The sequence below is a fragment of the Genypterus blacodes genome, unplaced genomic scaffold, assembly GCF_046128005.1.
Source record: "Genypterus blacodes isolate CSIRO-AG114 ecotype Tasmania unplaced genomic scaffold, CSIRO-AGI_Gbla_v1 ptg000037l_1, whole genome shotgun sequence".
Classification (NCBI taxonomy): domain Eukaryota; kingdom Metazoa; phylum Chordata; class Actinopteri; order Ophidiiformes; family Ophidiidae; genus Genypterus; species Genypterus blacodes.
Genome location: NW_027466850.1, coordinates 4,445,606 through 4,465,861, shown reverse-complemented (window position 1 = coordinate 4,465,861; position 20,256 = coordinate 4,445,606). Strand labels below are relative to the sequence as shown.

General features: G+C 47.5%; 3 protein-coding genes across 3 annotated transcripts; all 3 read right to left on the bottom strand.

Moving 5' to 3' along the window:
- Positions 1-449: 449 nt before the first annotated feature.
- Positions 450-8,962, bottom strand: rbl1 (retinoblastoma-like 1 (p107)). Its single transcript, XM_076147342.1, has 22 exons — positions 8,680-8,962; positions 7,917-8,050; positions 7,618-7,821; positions 7,465-7,529; positions 7,110-7,238; positions 6,716-6,879; positions 6,224-6,288; positions 5,956-6,118; positions 5,650-5,816; positions 5,240-5,352; positions 5,001-5,104; positions 4,580-4,717; positions 4,309-4,473; positions 4,009-4,153; positions 3,619-3,870; positions 3,333-3,520; positions 3,000-3,176; positions 2,691-2,762; positions 2,401-2,488; positions 2,122-2,270; positions 1,840-2,004; positions 450-1,747 (listed from the first exon to the last, which is right to left on the bottom strand). Exons 1-22 carry the CDS (start codon positions 8,839-8,841, stop codon positions 1,553-1,555), a joined length of 3,204 nt encoding a protein of 1,067 aa, XP_076003457.1. The 5' UTR covers positions 8,842-8,962; the 3' UTR covers positions 450-1,552.
- A 1,305-nt stretch (positions 8,963-10,267) lies between these two features.
- LOC142996301 (keratin, type II cytoskeletal 8) lies at positions 10,268-15,752 on the bottom strand. Its single transcript, XM_076147259.1, has 10 exons — positions 15,441-15,752; positions 13,129-13,337; positions 12,903-12,963; positions 12,421-12,516; positions 12,147-12,311; positions 11,492-11,617; positions 11,259-11,402; positions 10,768-10,844; positions 10,617-10,663; positions 10,268-10,493 (listed from the first exon to the last, which is right to left on the bottom strand). Exons 1-10 carry the CDS (start codon positions 15,750-15,752, stop codon positions 10,384-10,386), a joined length of 1,347 nt encoding a protein of 448 aa, XP_076003374.1. The 3' UTR covers positions 10,268-10,383.
- An 826-nt stretch (positions 15,753-16,578) lies between these two features.
- Positions 16,579-19,901, bottom strand: sec13 (SEC13 homolog, nuclear pore and COPII coat complex component). The gene is made up of 9 exons (XM_076147254.1): positions 19,749-19,901; positions 19,498-19,542; positions 18,928-19,043; positions 18,681-18,832; positions 18,418-18,551; positions 18,049-18,182; positions 17,813-17,933; positions 17,554-17,700; positions 16,579-17,407 (listed from the first exon to the last, which is right to left on the bottom strand). Exons 1-9 carry the CDS (start codon positions 19,749-19,751, stop codon positions 17,297-17,299), a joined length of 963 nt encoding a protein of 320 aa, XP_076003369.1. The 5' UTR covers positions 19,752-19,901; the 3' UTR covers positions 16,579-17,296.
- Between the last annotated feature and the right edge of the window lie 355 nt (positions 19,902-20,256).

The window sequence follows — 20,256 nt, the reverse complement described above, 5'->3', positions numbered from 1 at the left end:
ACACACACACACACACAGAGCAAAGACAAATAAACTCACTACAGTTGTTCCTGTTGTTGTTGCATTAAGATTCAGAAAGGCAGCGCTCGGGAAATAAAGGACGTCGGGTGTTGCCATGGTAACAGGTGAAGCAGGAGAACAGACCGTCCTCTCCAAATATCAAACAGGCACAATAAGAGACATGGAACGCTCCTGTGAGTTTAGAGCGATCCTATATGAACACACACACTCATACTGTGGGTCTGATCAAGTAAACTCATATTATACAATGATGTTGACGTTTAAAAGATATCGATTTCTGGTTTGTCTTACAGGATCCATGTCCGGAGGTTCCAGCATCACGTTCTGACACTATGACAGATGGAGGTCGAGCGTTCTGATGTATATCACACTAACACACATTAGTCCTGATGAAAGAATGACTCAGAACTCAAACAGACTTTATGGTTAAAGAAGCTTTATGGTACAAAAGTCACACCTGCTGATTGAACATCAGAGGTACGAGGGTTACACAGACTCACTCATAGTTCCAAAACATTTACTGAATTTTTTAAGGATCGTCTGTACAAGAAATCTACTCAAAGTACCGAGGAGCAGATCAGATGTGAGTCTTCATCACAAACTAAAGCTGTAAAGTTTTGAACTTTATCAGCGTGTGACAGCATCACTGTACAGGAGAGTCACAACATGGGAACAAGAGACAAGTGTAGATACTACACACTTACATAGGAAGGCTGCTTCAATCAAGCATCATCATCATCATCATCACAGAGCCAATTATTACAGGATTATACAAAAGCAAACAGAAGAACTGTTTAGTAAAATAATCAAATTTAGACAATAAGACTAGACATTAAAACGGAGACCTGAAAGAGAGAGACAGAATATACACAAGAGATGATTTGTCTCATCACACACTCACTCACTCACTCACACACACACACACACACACGTCTGGGGCTCAATTACTTTAAAAGTACAAATGTTTTATAATATTCTACACCGAGTTGAAGCACAGGGATCTGAACTGAACCGTCAGGCTGCTGCTTTACAATCTGACCACAAAACAAGCAAGGCACTTCTGCCTTAGTTAAGTAACGGTGTGGGTTTGATTCCCAGAGGCGCACACACACACACACACACACACACACACACACACACACACACACACACACACACACACACACACACACACACACACACACACACACACACACACACACACACACACACACACACACACACACACACACACACACACACACACACACACACACACACACACACACACACACACACACACACACACCAAATGTTTCAACAACATTTGCAGCGCTGCCTGCAGAGAGACTCTAAAGGGTTAAAATGAGAGAAGGGTGGTTGGGACTCAGTGAGAAATAAAACCACTTAAAATATTTTTCAAGCTTCCTGAATAACACACACACATCTGCATATCGCTCAACCAAAGCAGCCACACATCTGGAACACTTGGCTTTCTAACCGAGTAAAGATTCTGTAACGATCAATCATTGATTATTGATTATCCTGGCCGTCAGTGACTCTGTCGCTCTGAGACGACGTCCTGCAGGCGTTTGAGCAGCACATCTGGGCTGCTGCCGTTCTCCGGACACACCCGCTTGCTCGGGGAGTCGCACACGGATGACATCATCACATCTCCCTCCATGGTGAAGGCCCTCTTCCGGCTCACGCAGCCCTGACGGATCATACGGTTGATGTCCGACAGTTCCTGAGGGGAGGAAGACGATCAGGGTTTAAAAGCTATTCAACAAAAACACACTCTCTCTGTGCATAGGTGCGTGTGTGAGTGTGTGTGCGTGCCTTAGACGGGCTGCTGTTGATCCTGTAGGTGTAGGAGTTTGGGGTGAGGCAGCCTGCGGCGTTCTTGTGAGGCGAGACGTAGATGGAGTGTCTCTGTGAGATACGGCGAGGAGACAGAGGCTGAGCCCGGACGGACGGGAACGGAGAGAGAGGAGGAACGTCCGACTGAAAGAGGAGGAACACGGCATACACTCATGAGTCACTGTCATGTGTGTGTGTGTGTGTGTGTGTGTGTGTGTGTGTGTGTGTGTGTGTGTGTGTGTGTGTGTGTGTGTGTCATACCCTGTGGTCGTGGGTGGCGTATCTCAGGGCGAAGCTCTTCATCTTCAGCACAAACACACTGTTATAGAACTGAATGAGGTCGCCGCGCTCCTCCTCTCCTGATTGGATAGCGTTGGCCTCCCCTGACGCCTGATTGGCTTTCTCTGCAGCTGAGAGACAAATACAGAATCGAGACTTTAGATTCCTCACCGTTGTCATTTCCAGACGTTCATTCTAAAAGGTCAACATTTAAGAGGAACAGGAAGTTACAGCCATGATCGAATACATGCATCCTCTTACATTCACCACCTGAAGCTGGATCCACCTCCATGTTCTCGTCGGCCACCTGCTCTCTGGAGGTGCGACGCAGCAGGACGCTACGGTAGACCTGGAGAAGGAGACAGGCAGACAGACAGACAGAGTAAGAATGATAATAAACCCCAGTGTGTCTGTGGGCGGTTTGATGCTGTGTCGTTGGTCAGCAGTGATTAATGAGCCACTGTGCCATATATGGAGCTGAGCAGGGAAGAACTGTGTGCTGTGGTGTGTGGGTGTGTGTGTGTGTGTGCCTGTGTGTGTGCGTGTCTCACATGGCTGCTGGCTTGTGGTTGGCTGCGATAACACTTCATGATGTCCTGGAAGGTGTGAGACTCTTTGGTGATCTGCAAACAGAAAAAAACATTTGAATAAAAATCCTCTCGGCCTCAGAATGAGACGACGGAGTGTTTACAGGTTTGTTTCTTTACTGCTGCTTTGAAAAACGGTTTCATAAATGTGTATAATTGATCAAGAGACAATCAATCTTTGTGGCGTTCTGGCTGTGAGACCTTGGTGAGCAAAATAAGAGCTCATCTTGTTTGGGAACTGAAGCAGGAGAAAAGCCCTTAGTGTTCCCTTACCTTGGATATGATGTAGACACTGCAGAGGAGGAGCTGGTCCAGGTGTCTGTCCTTCATCAGGTCAGTAGAGTGGACCAGAGTGTGTTCAAAGCACGTCCAGATCTTCCCGCGCAGCTCTGAGGCGATGTCCAACTTCACACACAAGTCCCTGAGTCGCACGCTGGCCAGGTGGTAGATCTGGAGACAGGAGGAGGAGGTGAGGGGGATCTGTGTGTGTGTGTGTGTGTGTGTGTGTGTGTGTGTGTGTGTGTGTGTGTGTGTGTGTGTGTGTGTGTGTGTGTGTGTGTGTGTGTGTGTGTGTGTGTGTGTGTCCTCCAGTGTTCCAGCCCTCACCTTCCTGAAGAACAGAGCCAGTGAGCCGGTGCGGCGAGGTCGTACGATCCCTGCCTGGGGGTCAGAGGTCAGAGGGACAGGTACAGGGCGGCTGGGGGAGGTGGTCAGCAGGAACTGGGCCGTGATTGGACCAGACGAGTCACATGACTGGACCGGGATCAACGTTATGGTGCCTTCGCTCTTCACACCTGTGGAGTCACACACACACACACACACGTTTACAGGGACTTGTTCCAGTTGAACCAGATGTAACATGAGAAGGGAGTTGAGCTCAGACGTCCTGTACCTTGCAGGGGGAAGGTGAGCGGCTGCCCGTTGGTTGTATTCAAAGTCAGGACTGTGGTCTGGGTGCCCGAGGGTCCGATCTTCAGGGTGCTGGTTGATCCAAACGTCAGCCTTTTGGCCGGAGAGGTGAGCAGGCTGCAGGTCGCTCCTGAGCCGTGGGCCGGAGGGTCGTCGCCAAAGAGACGGCGCTTGGCACTGCCGGCTGCTGGGGAGCTGTACCTGTCATGGACCGACAGAGGGGAGGGGGGCACATCTGGAGGAGAGGAGAGGAGACAGAGAGAGGACATTTGTACAGAGAGAGGAGACAGACAAGGAGGAAGCCTGTGTGACCTCACGCTGCGGGACACGAAGCTCTACCACACACACACGTATGTAAACACAGCACACACACCTTTGCGTGCACTACCCAGGCCCGATCTGAACTCCCTGATGCGGGGGTGGATGATGGGGGAGAGGGCTACCAGGGGGAGATGGGACTGAGGCCCACTGGCAGAACCTGCACCAGAACCAGAGTCCAGACTGGAGGAGAAGTTCACCTGGAGAAAGAAAGAGAGGAGAGGAGACGCCATTGTTTCAGCACTTTGTCCTTCCGTGTGTTTGTGTGTGTGTGTGTGTATGTGTGTGTGTGTGTGTGTGTGTGTGTGTGTGTGTGTGTGTGTGTGTGTGTGTGTGTGTGTGTCTCTCCACTGACCTCCTCCACAGTGGGGACCTTGTAGTCGGCAGCCTGCAGGGCGTTCCACAGGGCAGAGTCTGCGGTCCAGGCTCTGCTCTCCAGCACCTGCTCCTCAATGGAGTTCAGATGCTTCACCATGTCTCTGGAGAGGCCCTCCTCTGCTCGGATGAACACCTCAATCACCTACACACACACGTCACATTTACAGAAGGAAAGGTCACAAATTGTCATCTGAATGCAGCAGAACATGAAGGTCAATCAATCAAATCTGTGCAGATGTGTTTGTTACCTTGAAGAAATAGAATGGCGTCTGTTTGAAGACGTTGATGATCCAGGGGAAGGTTCTTTGGGAGCTGTAGGAGAACAACACCACCTCCAGACAGCAGGACATCAGGGAGCAGTGGAAGATATCCTGCTCCAGCAACACCTACACACACACACACACTCTTATTATGAAAAGCATAAAAACAAACTCATACTGTGGTATTTGGCGTACGTGAAATGTTTATCACGTCATTAGACAGACAGATAAAGCGCGCACATGCACACACACACACACACACACACACACACACACACACACACACACACACACACACACACACACACACACACACACACACACACACACACACACACACACACACACACACACACACACACACACACACACACACACACACACACACACACACACACACACAGCTTACAGTCATGTCTTTGCCGTGCAGCCTTTTGGTTTCCTGAACCAAGACGTTCTCTAGGATCTTATAGTAAAGGATCTCAGCCAGCTTCAGACGGTTCTCAGCAAAGTCTGGAAGGAAAGACGACGTACGATAAACAAAGAGAGGACCTTTGGTTTCTGACATCAGAATTTCATCCCCCAAACATCTAGAATGTGACATAAAAAACAACTCCATGCGTCTGAGAGTGTGTGAGTGTGTTGTACCGATGTGAGAGCCGGGTGTGTTCTCAGAGTTGTTGGTGTAATGTTCCTTGAAGGTTTGTCCCAGAGTCTTCACCCTGGACAGGATGCTCTCTGTGGGATCTCTGGTACAGGACCTGGCAACACAACACACAAAACCACATCAGAGAGTGGACACACACACACACACACACACACACACACACACACACACACACACACACACACACACACACACACACACACACACACACACACACACACACACACACACACACACACACACACACACACACACACACACTATACAGCAGGGGTTTAGGATGTTCTATTTCCACAGACTAAAATTATCTGTTCTGTCCTAATCTGTTGTAATCTTTTCTGCTCTGATGGAGAGTGTGTTCACTGTTTCCTCCAGAAGAAGGAGCACTGACTTGAACATCTGCAGCAGCTGTTCACTGGGGGCCGTCCTCAGCCCGGCCACCATGCTCTGCAGTCGACTGACGCTCTGCGTTGCCGAGGACACCGGCGTGACGAGCAGGTCCTTCTCCTTCAGATAGACACGCCCGGTCAGAGGGGTGGAGGGGGCGAGAGAGCCAGACTACAGAGAGAGAGAGTGAGTCAAACAGACGGATGAGCACACAACCACAAATAACCACCTGTGTGTGTGTGTGTGTGTGTGTGTGTGTGTGTGTGTGTGTGTGTGTGTGTGTGTGTGTGTGTGTGTGTGTATTATCTACCTGATGTAGTTGCTTCTGAGCAGACATGTGACTGGCAGAAGGTTCCTGTGCGATCTTCCTCGGAGTCCCGATCTCTTCGTCAGCATCGGCTTCCAGAAACACTCGCTCATCAAAGTCTCCAACCGTCAGCACGTACTCCTCATACTCTCTGTTTATGGCTTTACTGTGGGGGGAGTAACCACGACAACATGGAGGTTAACTCACCGCAAACCTCAGCAGCACAGAGAAGTGCAGGGACAGAAGAACCCTGGATCCCAGACCGGCTTACTTGTTATCAATGAAGTTCTGAGGATCCAACAGTTCAGTCAACAGATCCTCACTTCCTTTAAGGATCTGAGGGAGAAGAAGAAGAAGAAGAAGATCAGATCACAACCACAACGTCTTTGGCTAAGGGAATGATCAGATAACGTGTGTGTGTGTGTGTCTCTCTCTCTCTGTCCCCTTTCCCTGTGTGTGTGTGTGTGTGTGTCTCTCTCTGTCCCCTCTTTCCCTGGGTGTGTGTCTCTCTCTCTCTGTCCCCTCTTTCCCTGAGTGTGTGTCTCTCTCTCTGTCCCCTCTTTCCCTGTGTGTGTGTCTGTCTGTCTCCCTCTTTCCCTGTGTGTGTGTGTGTCTCTCTGTGTGTGTGTGTCTCTCTGTGTGTGTGTGTGTGTGTGTGTGTGTGTGTGTGTGTGTGTGTGTGTGTGTGTGTGTGTGTGTGTGTGTGTGTGTGTGTGTGTGTGTGTGTGTGTGTGTGTGTGTGTGTGTGTGTGTGTGTGTGTACCTGTCTCTGGAACAGCTTCTGTATGTAGGGTTTGAAGTAGTGCTGTTTGATGCCTTTGGCCTCCACCACCAGGCCGTCATGCAGCTCACACAGTTTCTCCAACACACACGGGGGAGGCTCGTCCGCTGACACGTGACTGTCCACACGGAAGCCTGCGGGCAAGCCTACACACACACACAAACAGAGGTGAAATGAAAATAACTCAAAGCCGAGTAAATATGAGGACACACACACACACACACACACACACACACACACACACACACACACACACACACACACACACACACACACACACACACACACACACACACACACACACACACACACACACACACACACACACACACACACACACACACACACACACACACACACACACACACACACACACCTCTGAAGGTGGGGTTTATGAGGTCCTTCCTGTTGGCACAGAGCAAAGTGTTGCCAAACACGAGGTCCAGGCAGCAGAGCAGCAGGTGGTACGAGTTCACCAGGTCGTCGCCTATCATACGGAAGTTACCTAGGCAACGCACGGACACAGAGGCAGTGAACACACACACACACACACGTGGGGGAGAGAGTCATGCAGACGCCTCTCAATGCAGTGCCATCTTACATAACAGCACAAGTATAGACACAATAATTAACTCTTTATATAAAAACACATACATTTTTTATACAAGATTTTATATAAGAAATGCTGTCTGTTTCCAGCAGCTCCTCTGTGTGATTGTGTGTGTCGGTACCTTTAGTGTAGACAAACAGAGTCCAACAGAACTTGAACACGTCGCTGATGTGGCAGGGCAGCCGTCTGCAGAGACAAACAGGAGACACACTCTATTAGTATGGTGTGTGTGTGCGTGTGCGTGTGCGTGTGTGTGTCAGAGTGTGTGTCCTGCCTGTGTTTCCTGCTGCGGGGCTGGCGCGGTGGCTCCCCCCCCTGCGGGTTCTGGAACATGTCCATGAAAATCGGCTCAAACTTGCGAAATATCACCGTGGAAACCTCAAAGTTGCGCTCCAGCTGCTCCATGCGCAGCCGGAAGTCCTGAGACAGGTTGGACATGTCAGCCCACTTCCTCATCTTAGAGAAGAACTGGATCAGACTGGGAGGAAGAGAGAAAGAGGACAGAAGTCTAACACGACTGTATGATGAAGACTGACAGCACAGATAATCAGATAATGCTGAGGTGACAGTGACCTGAGTTTGGAGGAGCGAAGGATCCTAGTGAGGGAGACACAGTTTCCTTCCATCAGTCCTTTCCCCACAGTGGGAGTGGATCCTTTCCTACAGGCTGCATACAGGGAACAGGCCAGCCAGTGAACCACCTCACCCTGGAGACACACAACAGGCAGTATCACACAGTCGTTCCTCTGTAAGGATTGACACAGCTCTACAGAAAACCTGTTCCAGCTGTTTGATGACGATGATGTAATCAGTGGTTAGGGCTCTGTTTATACTTACACCCCTGTTCTGTTATGATGTGTTAATTAAGGAAGCATACCAGTGCTTAAACTATTGAGGCATTCGGCATCAAATCAACAACTTTGCAACTCCATCTTCATCACAGTAGATTTATGAGACTAATATCAATATTAAGATGAAGATATTTAAAGTTTGACAGTCATATGAAGGCCAATGTTGGTGCGAAACACAAACATGTTACGATACATTACTGATAATGAGAAAAGTGCATTATAGTTTGTTTACATACGGGTCATTACCACTGAGGTCCAGTCCTCCAGAGTCAGAGGGACCTGGTGGACTATAGAGGATCTCAGCCCTGTTGATTGAGGGACCGGACCTGAACGCCCCTCAGCCCTTTAACCCCGTGTTACAGCTCCGCGTGGCCACACCGGAGTGAAGTTTAATGCGAGTTTACAGTCCAGAGGAGAGATTTAAACTTTTTTGGTGTCTGTGTGTGACCACGGAGTGAAACTTCAGGGCGGTTTGCTGTCTTTACCTCCAGAGTGTAGGTGTTGTATATGGCAGTGAAGTTCTCCATGGCCTCTGTGGCCGTCTGCTCGTCCATGTTCAGCTCCTGACACAGAGCCTCCAAACTCCTCCGGATCGAACTCTCCTCCATCCTCCCTGAATCCGAATCCGGCGTCTCGTCCCCCCGCATCCGTGTTGGCTCGTTCCTCCTGTTTCTACGATTTAAAATCCTCCCGAGTTAAAAATCCAAACACCAATAAAACACCAACAACAACAAGCCCCCCTGTGGCCAATTCACTTCCGCTAATCATCCCCACAATGCAGCGCGTTGGCGCGAAAAGTGCAGGACAGCGACCAATCAGAGGTGAACATGGGTTTTTGTTCGCCCAACCCCCTTTGCGCTCGCGCTCCAGACGTCCGTCCATATGTTACAGAGCAAGCCGGCGTCCTGTCACGTGATCATGAACGCACCACGATAAGCATATATGTGACTTTTATACACTTTGTGCTGCTTTTCTTCAAACTTTCACTCTGGCTGAGCCTCAAATTCAATTCAATGTGTTGCTATCAAGTCAAAAAATCACTTCGAGGAAACTTATTGGTCATTCTTTCCGGTGAAAACGCACAATAACATGCAGTGTTCGAGAGTTTATTGCGTTTTAATACAAGAGAGTAATACATGAAGATATGTTTAGACATTGGTGTAAAAAATAAAACGCTGCCACAGATTGTGAACTCATTTCTTCCTGTTTGGTTTACGATATCCTTTCTTAAAAATACATTACACGTGTATTTTCTAGCATTTATAGGACCGACCACTAGATGGCAGTGTTCAGTCATCTAACCTGCTTAGAAAAACCAGGAAAGACACACAAAATAATATTTATTCATCTTTATTTTATTAGCGGAAGCAACAGTAGAAACGTGAAACTTTAACCCAATGACCACAAAAATGATATATATGATAATGTTTTTCCTACAATCACGCTAAACAAAAGAGCCCCAGTGTGCAAAACTCTGAAAACAACAAACACAAAAAGCCAAAAACCATTTGCAAAGCTTTAGCAGAGGAGACTTAGATACACGGTTCATAACTCCAAAGCTCGTACTCCCATCTAACAGGATCACCCCATCATGATATAGATATACATTTGTTTAAGCTCCCACTGGTTATATGAGTGCAGAAAAGAATACAAAAGTCTATTTCACTGTTTGTCAGAAGGCAAAGTAGTTTCAGAGCCCAATATTGCTGAGACTAACTAGCTTGAATCTTGAAATAAGAATTTACTCAGATTGGATTCAACAGCCTAAACACATTTAAACCATTACATGTTGTGTAAAGTAACAGTTGTCTATGTTAGTCTCAGTTTAAAGCTGTACTGTAGATCAGGACGGACTTACATGCCTCATTACTCCACAGTACTATTAGGAAATGTTAGTAAATAAACTGCCCACCTGCATCTTTGCAATTTCAGAAACTCCCAATTTAATGATGGTCATCTGTGTGTGTGTGTTTGTGTGTGTGTGTATGTGTGTGTGTGTGCTTGCGTGTGTGAGTATGAGTAGTAACCACATCTGTGAAATGTACATGCGTTTGTGTGCATGTTTCACATTGGTTTATCTTGTGTTTGTGTGTGTGTGTGTGTGTGTGTGTGTGTGTGAGTGTGTGTGTGTGTGTGTGTGTGTGTGTGTGTGTGTGTGTGTGTGTGTGTGTGTGTGTGTGTGTGTCTTCTCAGTGTGTGCTGAATCTGGTGTTGTCTCTAGTCTCCGTTGTCTTTATCAGCAGTTTTGGAGCAGAAGAGCTGCTGCTGCTACTGTGGTATCCATTAGTGCTTTTAGTGCCTAGCGAGAGAGAGAGACAGACAGGCAGACACACAGGCAGACACACAGGCAGACAGACAGTAAAGTATTCCATGTCAGTGAACATAAGTAAGTGTTGCAAAGCCTGAATGTTGTGTTACTTACTGTAGTTGGAGACAGACTGTATGTTGAGGATGGACTGCTGTCCCAGCCTGTGAGAGGACACAGAGGTTACTGAGGACACTGCAGGTCAGAGACACTGCAGACACAATGGCTCTTCACATGAACACACCTTGTTCTGCTTCCCTCCCCTCACCTGTCTTCCTCTCCTTCCAGCAGCTTCCTGTAAGTAGCGATCTCGATGTCCAGGGCCAGTTTCAGGTTCATCAGATCCTACAGGGGAAGAAGATGGTGGTGAAGGGTTTGATGTCATGGACTTCACACAATCTCTTCTGTCCACACCTCTGTGCTCCTTCCTCTCACCTCCCTCCCTCCCTCCCTCCTGCCTTCTTTCTTCTCACATCCTGTCTCCCTCATCTCATTTGTGCACTCAGTTCATCTTGGTCATCATTCTTTTCTTTCTTTTTCTTTTCTTCTTCTCTTCCTGGAATTGAAAGACTACATTCCTAAATTCCTTTGCCCTCATTTGTTCCTCCCATTTGAACTTTACTTACTTCATTCTTTCCCTCTCCGTCTCCTTCTTCAATCCTTCCATGTATCCTCCCCCATGCCCTCATTTCTTGCCTCAACTCATCCACCAGCCTGTAACAACCTTTCCCTTCCTCCCTCTCCTCCCCTCTGGCTCACCTGGTACTCCCTCAGCTGTCTGGCCATGTCCTGTTTGGCTCTCTGCAGCGCGTCCTCCAGGTCTCTGGTCCGGGCCTTTGCCTCTTTCACAGCCAGCTCTCCACGTTCCTCCGCCTCAGCCAGCTGGTTCTCCATGTTGGCACGCTGCGAAGGGAGGGAGGAAGGGAGGGGACAGGGAACGTGAAACCGTCCCTCCTGGACTAAATACCTTTCATTCCCGCGTCTATGTGTACCTGCGCTTTGACAGCCTCGATCTCGCTTTGCAGCCGGCTGATCAGTCGGTTGACCTCGGCCACCTCCCCCTTCACGAGGCGGAGCTCGTCTCCAAACTGAGTGGCCTGCACTGACATCTGATCAAACTGCAGACAGAGGAAGAGACGACACACACATCCATGCCTTAGATACCTGTGTCCTCCTCTCAACTCCAGAGATTAAGAGACGGATGAATGCTTTATTATTCAGTCAGTGATAAAGACGCCCGGGGAAGAAACCATGGAGGGCCAGAACCTTTGGACATGTGGTGGGTTTGAATTCAGGAACACGACACTGCACTGTAAATGTTGCATTGCAGAGGCGAAACGAGACCGAAGGAGCTCAGTGAAGACTTGAATATCCGGGATTTCTGTGTAAACTCCACCCGGCTGTGATTCAAAGGCTCCTCAGTGTCGTCATGTGAGCCGTAGAGCTGGTGAAGACGTTTAGCTCACGCTTGTTTGTCTTTAAGGACAGGTATGGATTTCACTCTCATGTCACTGTTATTCATTTACCATGCTGTGGGCCGACAGAGTTGCTGTATTTACTTACACAAGAATATGTTTAGTATAGCTTCTCTAACCAGAGCACCGTCCTGGTTCAGACCCAGGGTTCATCACCGCTCCGCCCCCTCACCTTGCTCTTGTACCAGGCTTCAGCGTCGTCTCGGCTGCGGGCTGCAATCTCCTCGTACTGAGATTTGACCTCAGCCACGATCTGCTCCATGTTCAGGCTGCGGCTGTTGTCCATCTGCACCACCACAGACGTGTCCTTGATGCTGGCCTGCAGCTCACGCAGCTCCTGCTCACAGAGGGACAGGAAGTAGAGACACACCGGGCTTCACAACACGTTCAGGCTCCAATCATGTCTCATAGTTTGAGTCGATATGTTTGTTTTCTCCTTTCTGTACCTCCTCATAGACATTGCGGAGAAAGTTGATCTCGTCGGTCAGAGCTCCCACCTTATCCTCCAGATCTGCCTTCACCAGGTAGGCCGAGTCCACATCCTGAACACACACACAACACACACGCCCGCGCACATATACACACATGCACAGGCATACACAGAATAATGTACCAAGCATGTGACTCGCCTTACATTCAGGGCCATGATCATGACAGGGATGTAGCAGATCATCAGTGAAATATGGAGACGATTGTGTTGTAATGTTAATGAACCAACAAACTTTGTGTTGTGTAAAGATACAGCAGCTTCACGTGACATCATCCAGAGACTGTTTGCCTCCGTCTCAGTCAAGTGACACAACGGAAAAGGACAATAGACGGGTTCAGTTAACTCACCACACCTATGGGTTTGTGTGTGTGTGTGTGTGTGTGTGTGTGTGTGTGTGTGTGTGTGTGTGTGTGCGTGTGTGTGTGTGTGTGTGCTGACCTTTTTCAGAATAACAAAGTCATTTTCCAGGTTGTTTCTCTTGTTGATCTCCTCCTCATATCTGGAGAATAAAAGGGACATTAGATATCCTGAACTTTATTTATGGTGATACATCTTAAATTCAGCATTTTTAAGTTACTGTTTAATAAGTTTTCTGTAAAGGCTTCTTATAAAATTGTCATGTCCTAATCTTTGCATGGATCCATAATGTGATGTCATAGTTTACTTGTGCTTGTAGTCCTCCACCAGGCCCTGCATGTTCCTCAGCTCTCCATCCAGTTTGGTCTTGTCGTTGTTGACCAGATCCATCTGGCGCCTCAGACCGGCCATGTAGGCCTCAAACAGGGGCTCCACGTTGGACCGGCCCACCGTCTGACACTGCAGCAGCTCCAGCTTGGTCTCCAGCATCTTATTCTGCTGCTCTAGGAAGCGCACCTGTGTGAAAGAGACACAAAAGACGGTGTATACTATATTCACACATGGAGCAGTTGTTCTCGGTCCTGCTCCTGGAGACCTGCACCATATTTTCCATCTCTTCCATGTTAACTTGATCAGGATTTTGGTGCTTGATGGGTTAAACACACCTCATTTATCAGAGTTTAGAAGTGGAGCCAGTGTTAATGTGTTTCATCCCTGCAGTCTATTATCCCTTCTCCTTCCAACACAAAGGCTGTGTTCTGTTCAGCAAAGTCACCCCCCCAAGACACGACTACACCGTGTCCGACCTGATTCATCAGGTTACAACACAATTCAATGGGAGGGAAATGGGACAGATAGCTTAGATATCCACAGGCCTGAGTGGTGCTTCAGGTCTTTAAAAGTCCTTTCATTCCCACATGTATTCTCTGCAGTTTTGGCTCTTTTAAAAGTTTTCAGAGAGAGAGAGAGAGAGAGAGAGAGAGAGAGAGAGAGAGAGAGAGAGTCTCCCTGTTGTTTGGGTCGTTCATATTCTAGTGGGTGTGTGTTTCTACGAGCAGTATCGGTGAACACGATCATGTTTCCCAGTGGTCCTGGGTCACTGACCTGCTTTCAAGTTGCAAGTGGATAATCTTCCTGCTGCAAATGAAAATTTTGTCTGCCTGTTGCATTTGCCTGATTACTTCTCTGCATGAGGGAACAAAGCTCGTCAATGTTTCAGTGTCACTGGGGTTGGGTTACCCTGGTAACTGGGGGGGGTCTATGAATAAGTCAACTTAATATTACTATCTGGGTTTGATATTGTTTGGGGAAGCGATTGAAGTTGTCGGTCAACGTGAACCAGAAACACTTTGGTTTCTTGAGTGTTATTGATCCAGGACCAAATGATGACCAATGACAGAGCCAAATACCTGACCTACATTTAAATAAGAGATGCCAGACTGAAGTCCTCCCACCCTGTGAGTCGCTGCACCTCATTGGCCCAAAGAGAAAGCAACAAGGGGCTCCATTGTAGCTTGTGGTGTTCGTTACCATCAACCATCTCAGTTACAGAGATAAAGATGGATGATTACAAACATTATGAAAGATTCTCTCGCGGAAATCTAGGAAGAGGTTTCAGTTTCTAAATATTTCTCCTTGTGATGGAACTCTGATTTGTTGAGTTACCAACCTCATCTTACTTACCTGCAGACTTGTGGAGGCACTTTGGCTTGATGATGTAACCATTCTAATTTTCCAGGATGGTTACAACACCAATTTGTAATCTTTCTTTGGATCCCAACTATTCCTGCAATCAATTGACTTCTAGAAACTCAAATGTTGTTTCTCTGTCACTTTCTGCGTGAACATCTGCAGACTACAGAATAAATGTGAAGCTTATGATCAAACACCTCACATTTGCTACATTTGTGCGTCTCCTAATGCCTCTGCAACACAACTCAACTCCATCACCACAAGAACGCTGTCAAGCAGGGAGAGGAACTCCACTTCTTTCGTTAATTCTGTCCATTAAGTCAGTGACCTAGATGGAGAACTAGACCTAGACTTCTATGAACTTGTTCTGTGAGTTCTGACTACGCCTGACGTGTATCTCTGTGCTGGGAGAGACGTCAACAATGCCTCCATTGTGAAAGTGTGTTACCTATTCCGTGAGAAAGCGGAGATGTTCCCTAAGTAGGGTATCAATGTCCGACATTATCACAGAGCTGGTCACTCCTCCTGTGGGAAATGGGTTCTAACTGTGGACCGACAGTTAGAACCCATCTCCCACACAACTACAGCACAGGTTGACTTTCATATTTCACATTTTTGATACTCAATAGTTTCCTGCAGTATCATAGACGCAAGATACTTCACATATGTTTAGGAATATAAACATCACAGTGTATTTTTTCCATAAATTCTCAGTCTACAGGTTTTCAGTCACAGACCCACTTTAAACTTGTGCAGGTTCTAAGGGAGATGTGGTGATCGGTTCAACAGTATCACACAGATTAAGTGGTCCACCCTTTATATTGATGATCTCCTCTGGATTCAGGTTTCAGGTTTCTGTACATTAGCTCTGGGCAGGAAACAAAGTCCTCTCCTGTCATCGGTGAAGCGGCTCGTGTTTCAGGTTACCTTGTCTATGAAGCTTGCGAAGCGGTTGTTGAGGGTCTTGATCTGCTCCTTCTCGTGGGCTCGGCTCATGGACAGGCTGGGGTCGATCTCCAGGTTGAGGGGGGCCAGCAGGCTCTTGTTGACCGACAGGGAGGCCAGCGGGGCTCCCAGGCCGTGGTGATGCCCGTTGGTGCCCGCGTACAGAGAGCTGCTGCTGAGGGAGATGCCGCTGAAACCCCCCTGACCTGAACCGTAGCCGCTCAGCCTCCTGGTCCCTGCGCTGCTGCGGACAGAGCTGCTGGAGCTGATGCGCTTGGTACGACTCAGACTCATGGTGAAGTGGAAGATGGAGGGATAGAAAGTGAAGGAATGTAAGAAATGTGTGTGTGGATGGATTAGGAAAAATGAAATAACCAGCAGAAGGAGCTGAATGAAAGCTAAACGAGTTCAATAAGCAGAGAAGAAAACAGAGTTAGAGCTGATGATGAGTGAGAGAGCAGAGAGGCCGAGTGAGAGAGGCGAGGATGAAATGTGGGACCACAGTGATCGGGATCAGGGGAAGCAGGACCTCTTAAATGTTCACAGGGTGGAGTCAGGAGACGAGGGGAGGAGCAAAGACAGGTGAGGTGTCCAGTGTCCAGAGTCACCTGCTCCCCTTCAAACACACATTAGTGCCCAGAGTCACATCATCGATTTCCTGGCTAAATTTAAAAGACAGAGAAATCCTGCGTCATCTCTTTTATTTAATTTGTTTAACCTTTATGTTGTCGGCTTTTTTGTCAATGTCACGCACTTGGAGTTTCCTGTGTGTGAAATGTGCAACACAAATTCACTTGCTTTGCCTGGATTATAACATATTTTGAATCTTATCAGTGCAAACAGATCTGAATTAAAATGAAGCTGACTGCAAATGACTTGGAACTTGGAACAGCTCTTTTATGGATCTTGTATAAACCTCCATAAACTGAGTGGCCTGTGATTACAACATGCACCTGTCGCGCCTCCTACTGGGGGAATCTGTACTCTTCTGTAACCATCAGTGATGTCACCTGTTGTCTTGACTATGATATATTCCTTAAGCATCTTCCTCCCTGGATCAATCATCTCAGATCCTTTGTAAAGAAGCTGTAGTTTATTATTATACATTATGACTGCACAGCAAAAACAAACCATTTATTACATTGTGGTTCCTTGTGTAATGACATCACATATGAAAGACCGTCTTCATGCTTTCTGATATTCATCCAGGCGTAAAAAGCTTCATTAACTTTAAGATTTGTAAGTCTTAGTGAAGTTTCTGTTTGGCAGCGTCTCAATTTACAAAAATCAGCTTCTGACATCCAACAAAAAGAACAGAAGTCTTCTCAATCCTGTAATAATGAACGTATATATTTTTTTAATATAATTACAAGCTGGAGGGGAAAGGAAACCAAAACATGGAGTAAAGCCAGCAGTCAAACTGGTTTTCCTTCAAATACAAATGAGAATCAGAACTCTGTGACTTCTCATCTGCATTAGAGTCCAGGAAGCACTGCTGCAGTCAGAATGAGAGTCCAGAGCCGGGGGTTTAGTCTGATTCTCCACTGGAGGAGCTGGAATGTTTCAGGAGCAGAGCACCGCCTCATGGTGAGGAGGGGAATCTGTGTGTTAGAGGAGAGAACTCTGGAGTGGGAAGAAATGAAAGCCTGTGACAAAAGACAACCTTCTCTCTGACGACAAACATCCAGACATGTTTCATGATTCAAACGTAAACAGATCTCCTCTCATGTTGATATCAAACAGCTTGAATAACCGGATTACAATAAGATTTGTTTCATCTTGAGGTTTAATGTCCCTCGTGTTTGTTATGGCTGGATGAAGATGAAGATGACGGAGGGTCACTGTTCACTCTGCTGCGTGTCTGTGATGGAGGAAACGGCTCCTTGGCCCTTGCTGACGTCGCTGATGCACGCCCACTGGCCGTCCATCGACTCCTTCCATAGAGTCACCTGTAGGAGGAACGCACACGGGTCAGGAAATTACAAAACAACTGATTTATGATCATGATCAGACTGTATGTGTGTGTGTGTGTGTGTGTGTGTGTGTGTGTGTGTGTGTGTGTGTGTGTGTGTGTGTGTGTGTGTGTGTGCTCCACCTTGTTGTCTCCTCCAGACACAGCCAGTATGTTTCCTGTAATGGACCAGCTGACGTGCCACACCACATCATTGAACTTATGGAGCAGTTTAGCCGTCCAGGTGTTGCCTGAGGGCTCGTCACACGTCCAGATGAACACACGGCCGTCCTTTAAGGGGAGAGAATACTGTTACTCACATCCACAACACTCAGAAAAACACTCACAAACACCTCCAAAAAGTTTCAGAAGAATCCAGCGGCGTGTGTGTGTGTGTGGTCACCTGGGAGCAGCTGGCGATGGTGCTGGTGGGGAGGCCGATGGACGGAGCCCAGCCAACGTCTCTCACCCAATCACTGTGAGCGTCCAGCTTCTGGTCTTCCTTCCACTGACCGTCTTCTTCTCTGTAGACATGAAGGCACAGGAGACACTTTAGTGACGTCACTGTGCTGTAACTCTCTCACCTCAGCTGTGAGTTCCTCCTAAGCAACATAACAATCCACACAAACAAGGACGTACTTCCAGAGTTTAACCAGGTTGTCGCAGCCGCCGGAGACGAAGCGTTTGACGTAGTTTGGTTTCTGTCCTGACGGCTGATCGATCAGGCTGCCTGGAACCACGGCCGGAGCCCAACTCACCGCGTTACAGCCGATCTACAGGGGAGACATGACCAGAGGATGAAGGCACACACACACACACTCACACACACACACACACACACACACACACACACACACACACACACACACACACACACACACACACACACACACACACACACACACACACACACACACACACACACACACACACACAGAGAACTGGACCTCTCTTCATTCCTGCAGTCAACACATGAAACATTTACTAGATGAATTTAACAAAACTCACCGTGTGTGCGTTGCTGATCTTCTTCACGTCCCACTGCTGGTCCCCGGTAAGTGTGAGCAGGGAGATGGCTCCGTCTGAGCTCCCACAGGCCAGGATCAGACCAAAGTCATACGGACCCCAACACACAGAGTTCACTGCACACGCGCACACACACACAGAGAAACACAAGATCAACAAGATGTTAGAGCCTGCGATGCATTTACACACAGAAAACAAGCAGCTATGATATGACTTTAACCATACACACACACGCACACACCAACCTGATGACTCGTGTCCCGTGTACTCGTACATCTTGTCCCAGGTCCCACTCTCCTCTTTCCAGACGATGACTTTGCGGTCATAAGAACAGGAAGCCAGGATGTTTCCGTACATGGGGTGAGCCCACGCCACCTGCCACACGGGGCCCTCGTGGCTGCACACACACACACAAACACAGATTGGGTTCATGTGAAGCTCAGTCTCAGGGCATTTTGAACACTTTTACAGAGCGAGAGAACTGAGTCTCACCCTCTGAGGTCTGCCACCAGAATCTGTCCTCCGTTCCTGACGTCAAAGATCTTCACCGTGCGGTCGGAGGAGCAGGTGGCCAGCCGGGTGCCGTAGTAATCCATCTGAGCGTCATGCTGAGGCAGACGAGAGGAGACACGAGGTGAGCAGGAGCAGCGACACCAAACACAACACACACGATAACAGGATGGAGTCAAGGTGAATAACAGCACTCAAGCCTCTTCTGCTCTTCACTCAGGGTTTGATGGAGAAAGAAAGACTCCTCACATCAATCACAAAATACAACTGACTGCAAATTATTCATTGAATATTAGATTGCTGCCGAGTTGTTTACAATCCATTTCATTTAATGTTTGATAGATCCGTGGTGGACTCCATTTCACTTCAGTTAAGTCAGTTTGCTTTGACATGCGGTGGTCCGTGATTTATGTTGTCCGTCTAGTTTAATAATCCCTCTTAAGTTAAGTATCTCTTAAGGTCGGCCATAATAAGCACAATTACATCTCTCTCTGGCTCAAGCTAAGGTGCCGTTAGCTTCTGTAGGTGACAGAGAAAGATGATTTAACTTACGACCATGTCTTCGTGCGAAGTGTCCACCGTGTTGATGACGGAAACCTGAAAGTTACACCAGAAAACATCCATCAGCTTCATATCGATACGGAAAAAACATCTTTATCACTGTGTCGTTAGCATTACTTCACTAGCCGCAGTGCTAACCAGATAGCTACATGGTCACGGTTAGCAACTGACATACTGCAGACATTGGACGCAAAACAACATTTGTCAAGTTCAACAACAACTCGCCGTGTTTTTCTACTCACCATGACTGCGGCGGATGTGAAAACAATCCAAAGAAAGTGTTATTTGATGTGTTACAGATGAATTAAGGAGCTCCCGGGCTGTTCAGACGTGGCAACAAGCGAGCGCAGACACCGCTTCCGGTCCGTCCGTTGTTTGTTCCGGCGGAAACGACAACCAGCGAGCAACGCTTCCACATACAGTACATGGAGACTACGATGAAGAAGTCACAGCGAAAATGGGAGAAATTTAAAAGAGGAAAAAAAAAAAAGAAACATGACAACTTGGCTAACGTTACATAGAATTATTAAAGCAAGAAACCCCGATTAAACAACACAGTGTCTTTGATATCTGTCAGATTACAAATGACGTGACCACCAACAAGCTGCTGTTGCTATAGAAACCCGGAGTTGTTTTGATACATTATGTATATGTCGTTGGATTTTAATACGTTTTTGAGTTTCACACACTCCTCCATATTATCAGCAGTTACAGTTATAGAGTATACGTTGTCAGGCTTCTTATATCCGC

What these genes read in the sequence shown, in the direction of transcription:
- LOC142996301 (XM_076147259.1), bottom strand. Translation starts at nt 15,752, where the DNA reads ATGAGTCTGAGTCGTACCAAGCGCATCAGCTCCAGCAGCTCTGTCCGC. An exon ending in ACTTTGTTATTCTGAAAAAG is followed by an intron (nt 12,517 to 12,902) that starts GTCAGCACACAC and finishes GTGTGTGTTCAG; the next exon opens with GATGTGGACTCGGCCTACCT. An exon ending in TCGAGGCTGTCAAAGCGCAG is followed by an intron (nt 11,403 to 11,491) that starts GTACACATAGAC and finishes CTCCCTTCGCAG; the next exon opens with CGTGCCAACATGGAGAACCA.
- sec13 (XM_076147254.1), bottom strand. An exon ending in CACGGGACACGAGTCATCAG is followed by an intron (nt 18,552 to 18,680) that starts GTTGGTGTGTGC and finishes GCGCGTGTGCAG; the next exon opens with TGAACTCTGTGTGTTGGGGT. An exon ending in CCATCGCCAGCTGCTCCCAG is followed by an intron (nt 17,701 to 17,812) that starts GTGACCACACAC and finishes CTCCCCTTAAAG; the next exon opens with GACGGCCGTGTGTTCATCTG.
- rbl1 (XM_076147342.1), bottom strand. Translation starts at nt 8,841, where the DNA reads ATGCGGGGGGACGAGACGCCGGATTCGGATTCAGGGAGGATGGAGGAG. An exon ending in CTTCGCTCCTCCAAACTCAG is followed by an intron (nt 7,822 to 7,916) that starts GTCACTGTCACC and finishes TCTTCCTCCCAG; the next exon opens with TCTGATCCAGTTCTTCTCTA. An exon ending in CCCCGCAGCAGGAAACACAG is followed by an intron (nt 7,530 to 7,617) that starts GCAGGACACACA and finishes TTGTCTCTGCAG; the next exon opens with ACGGCTGCCCTGCCACATCA.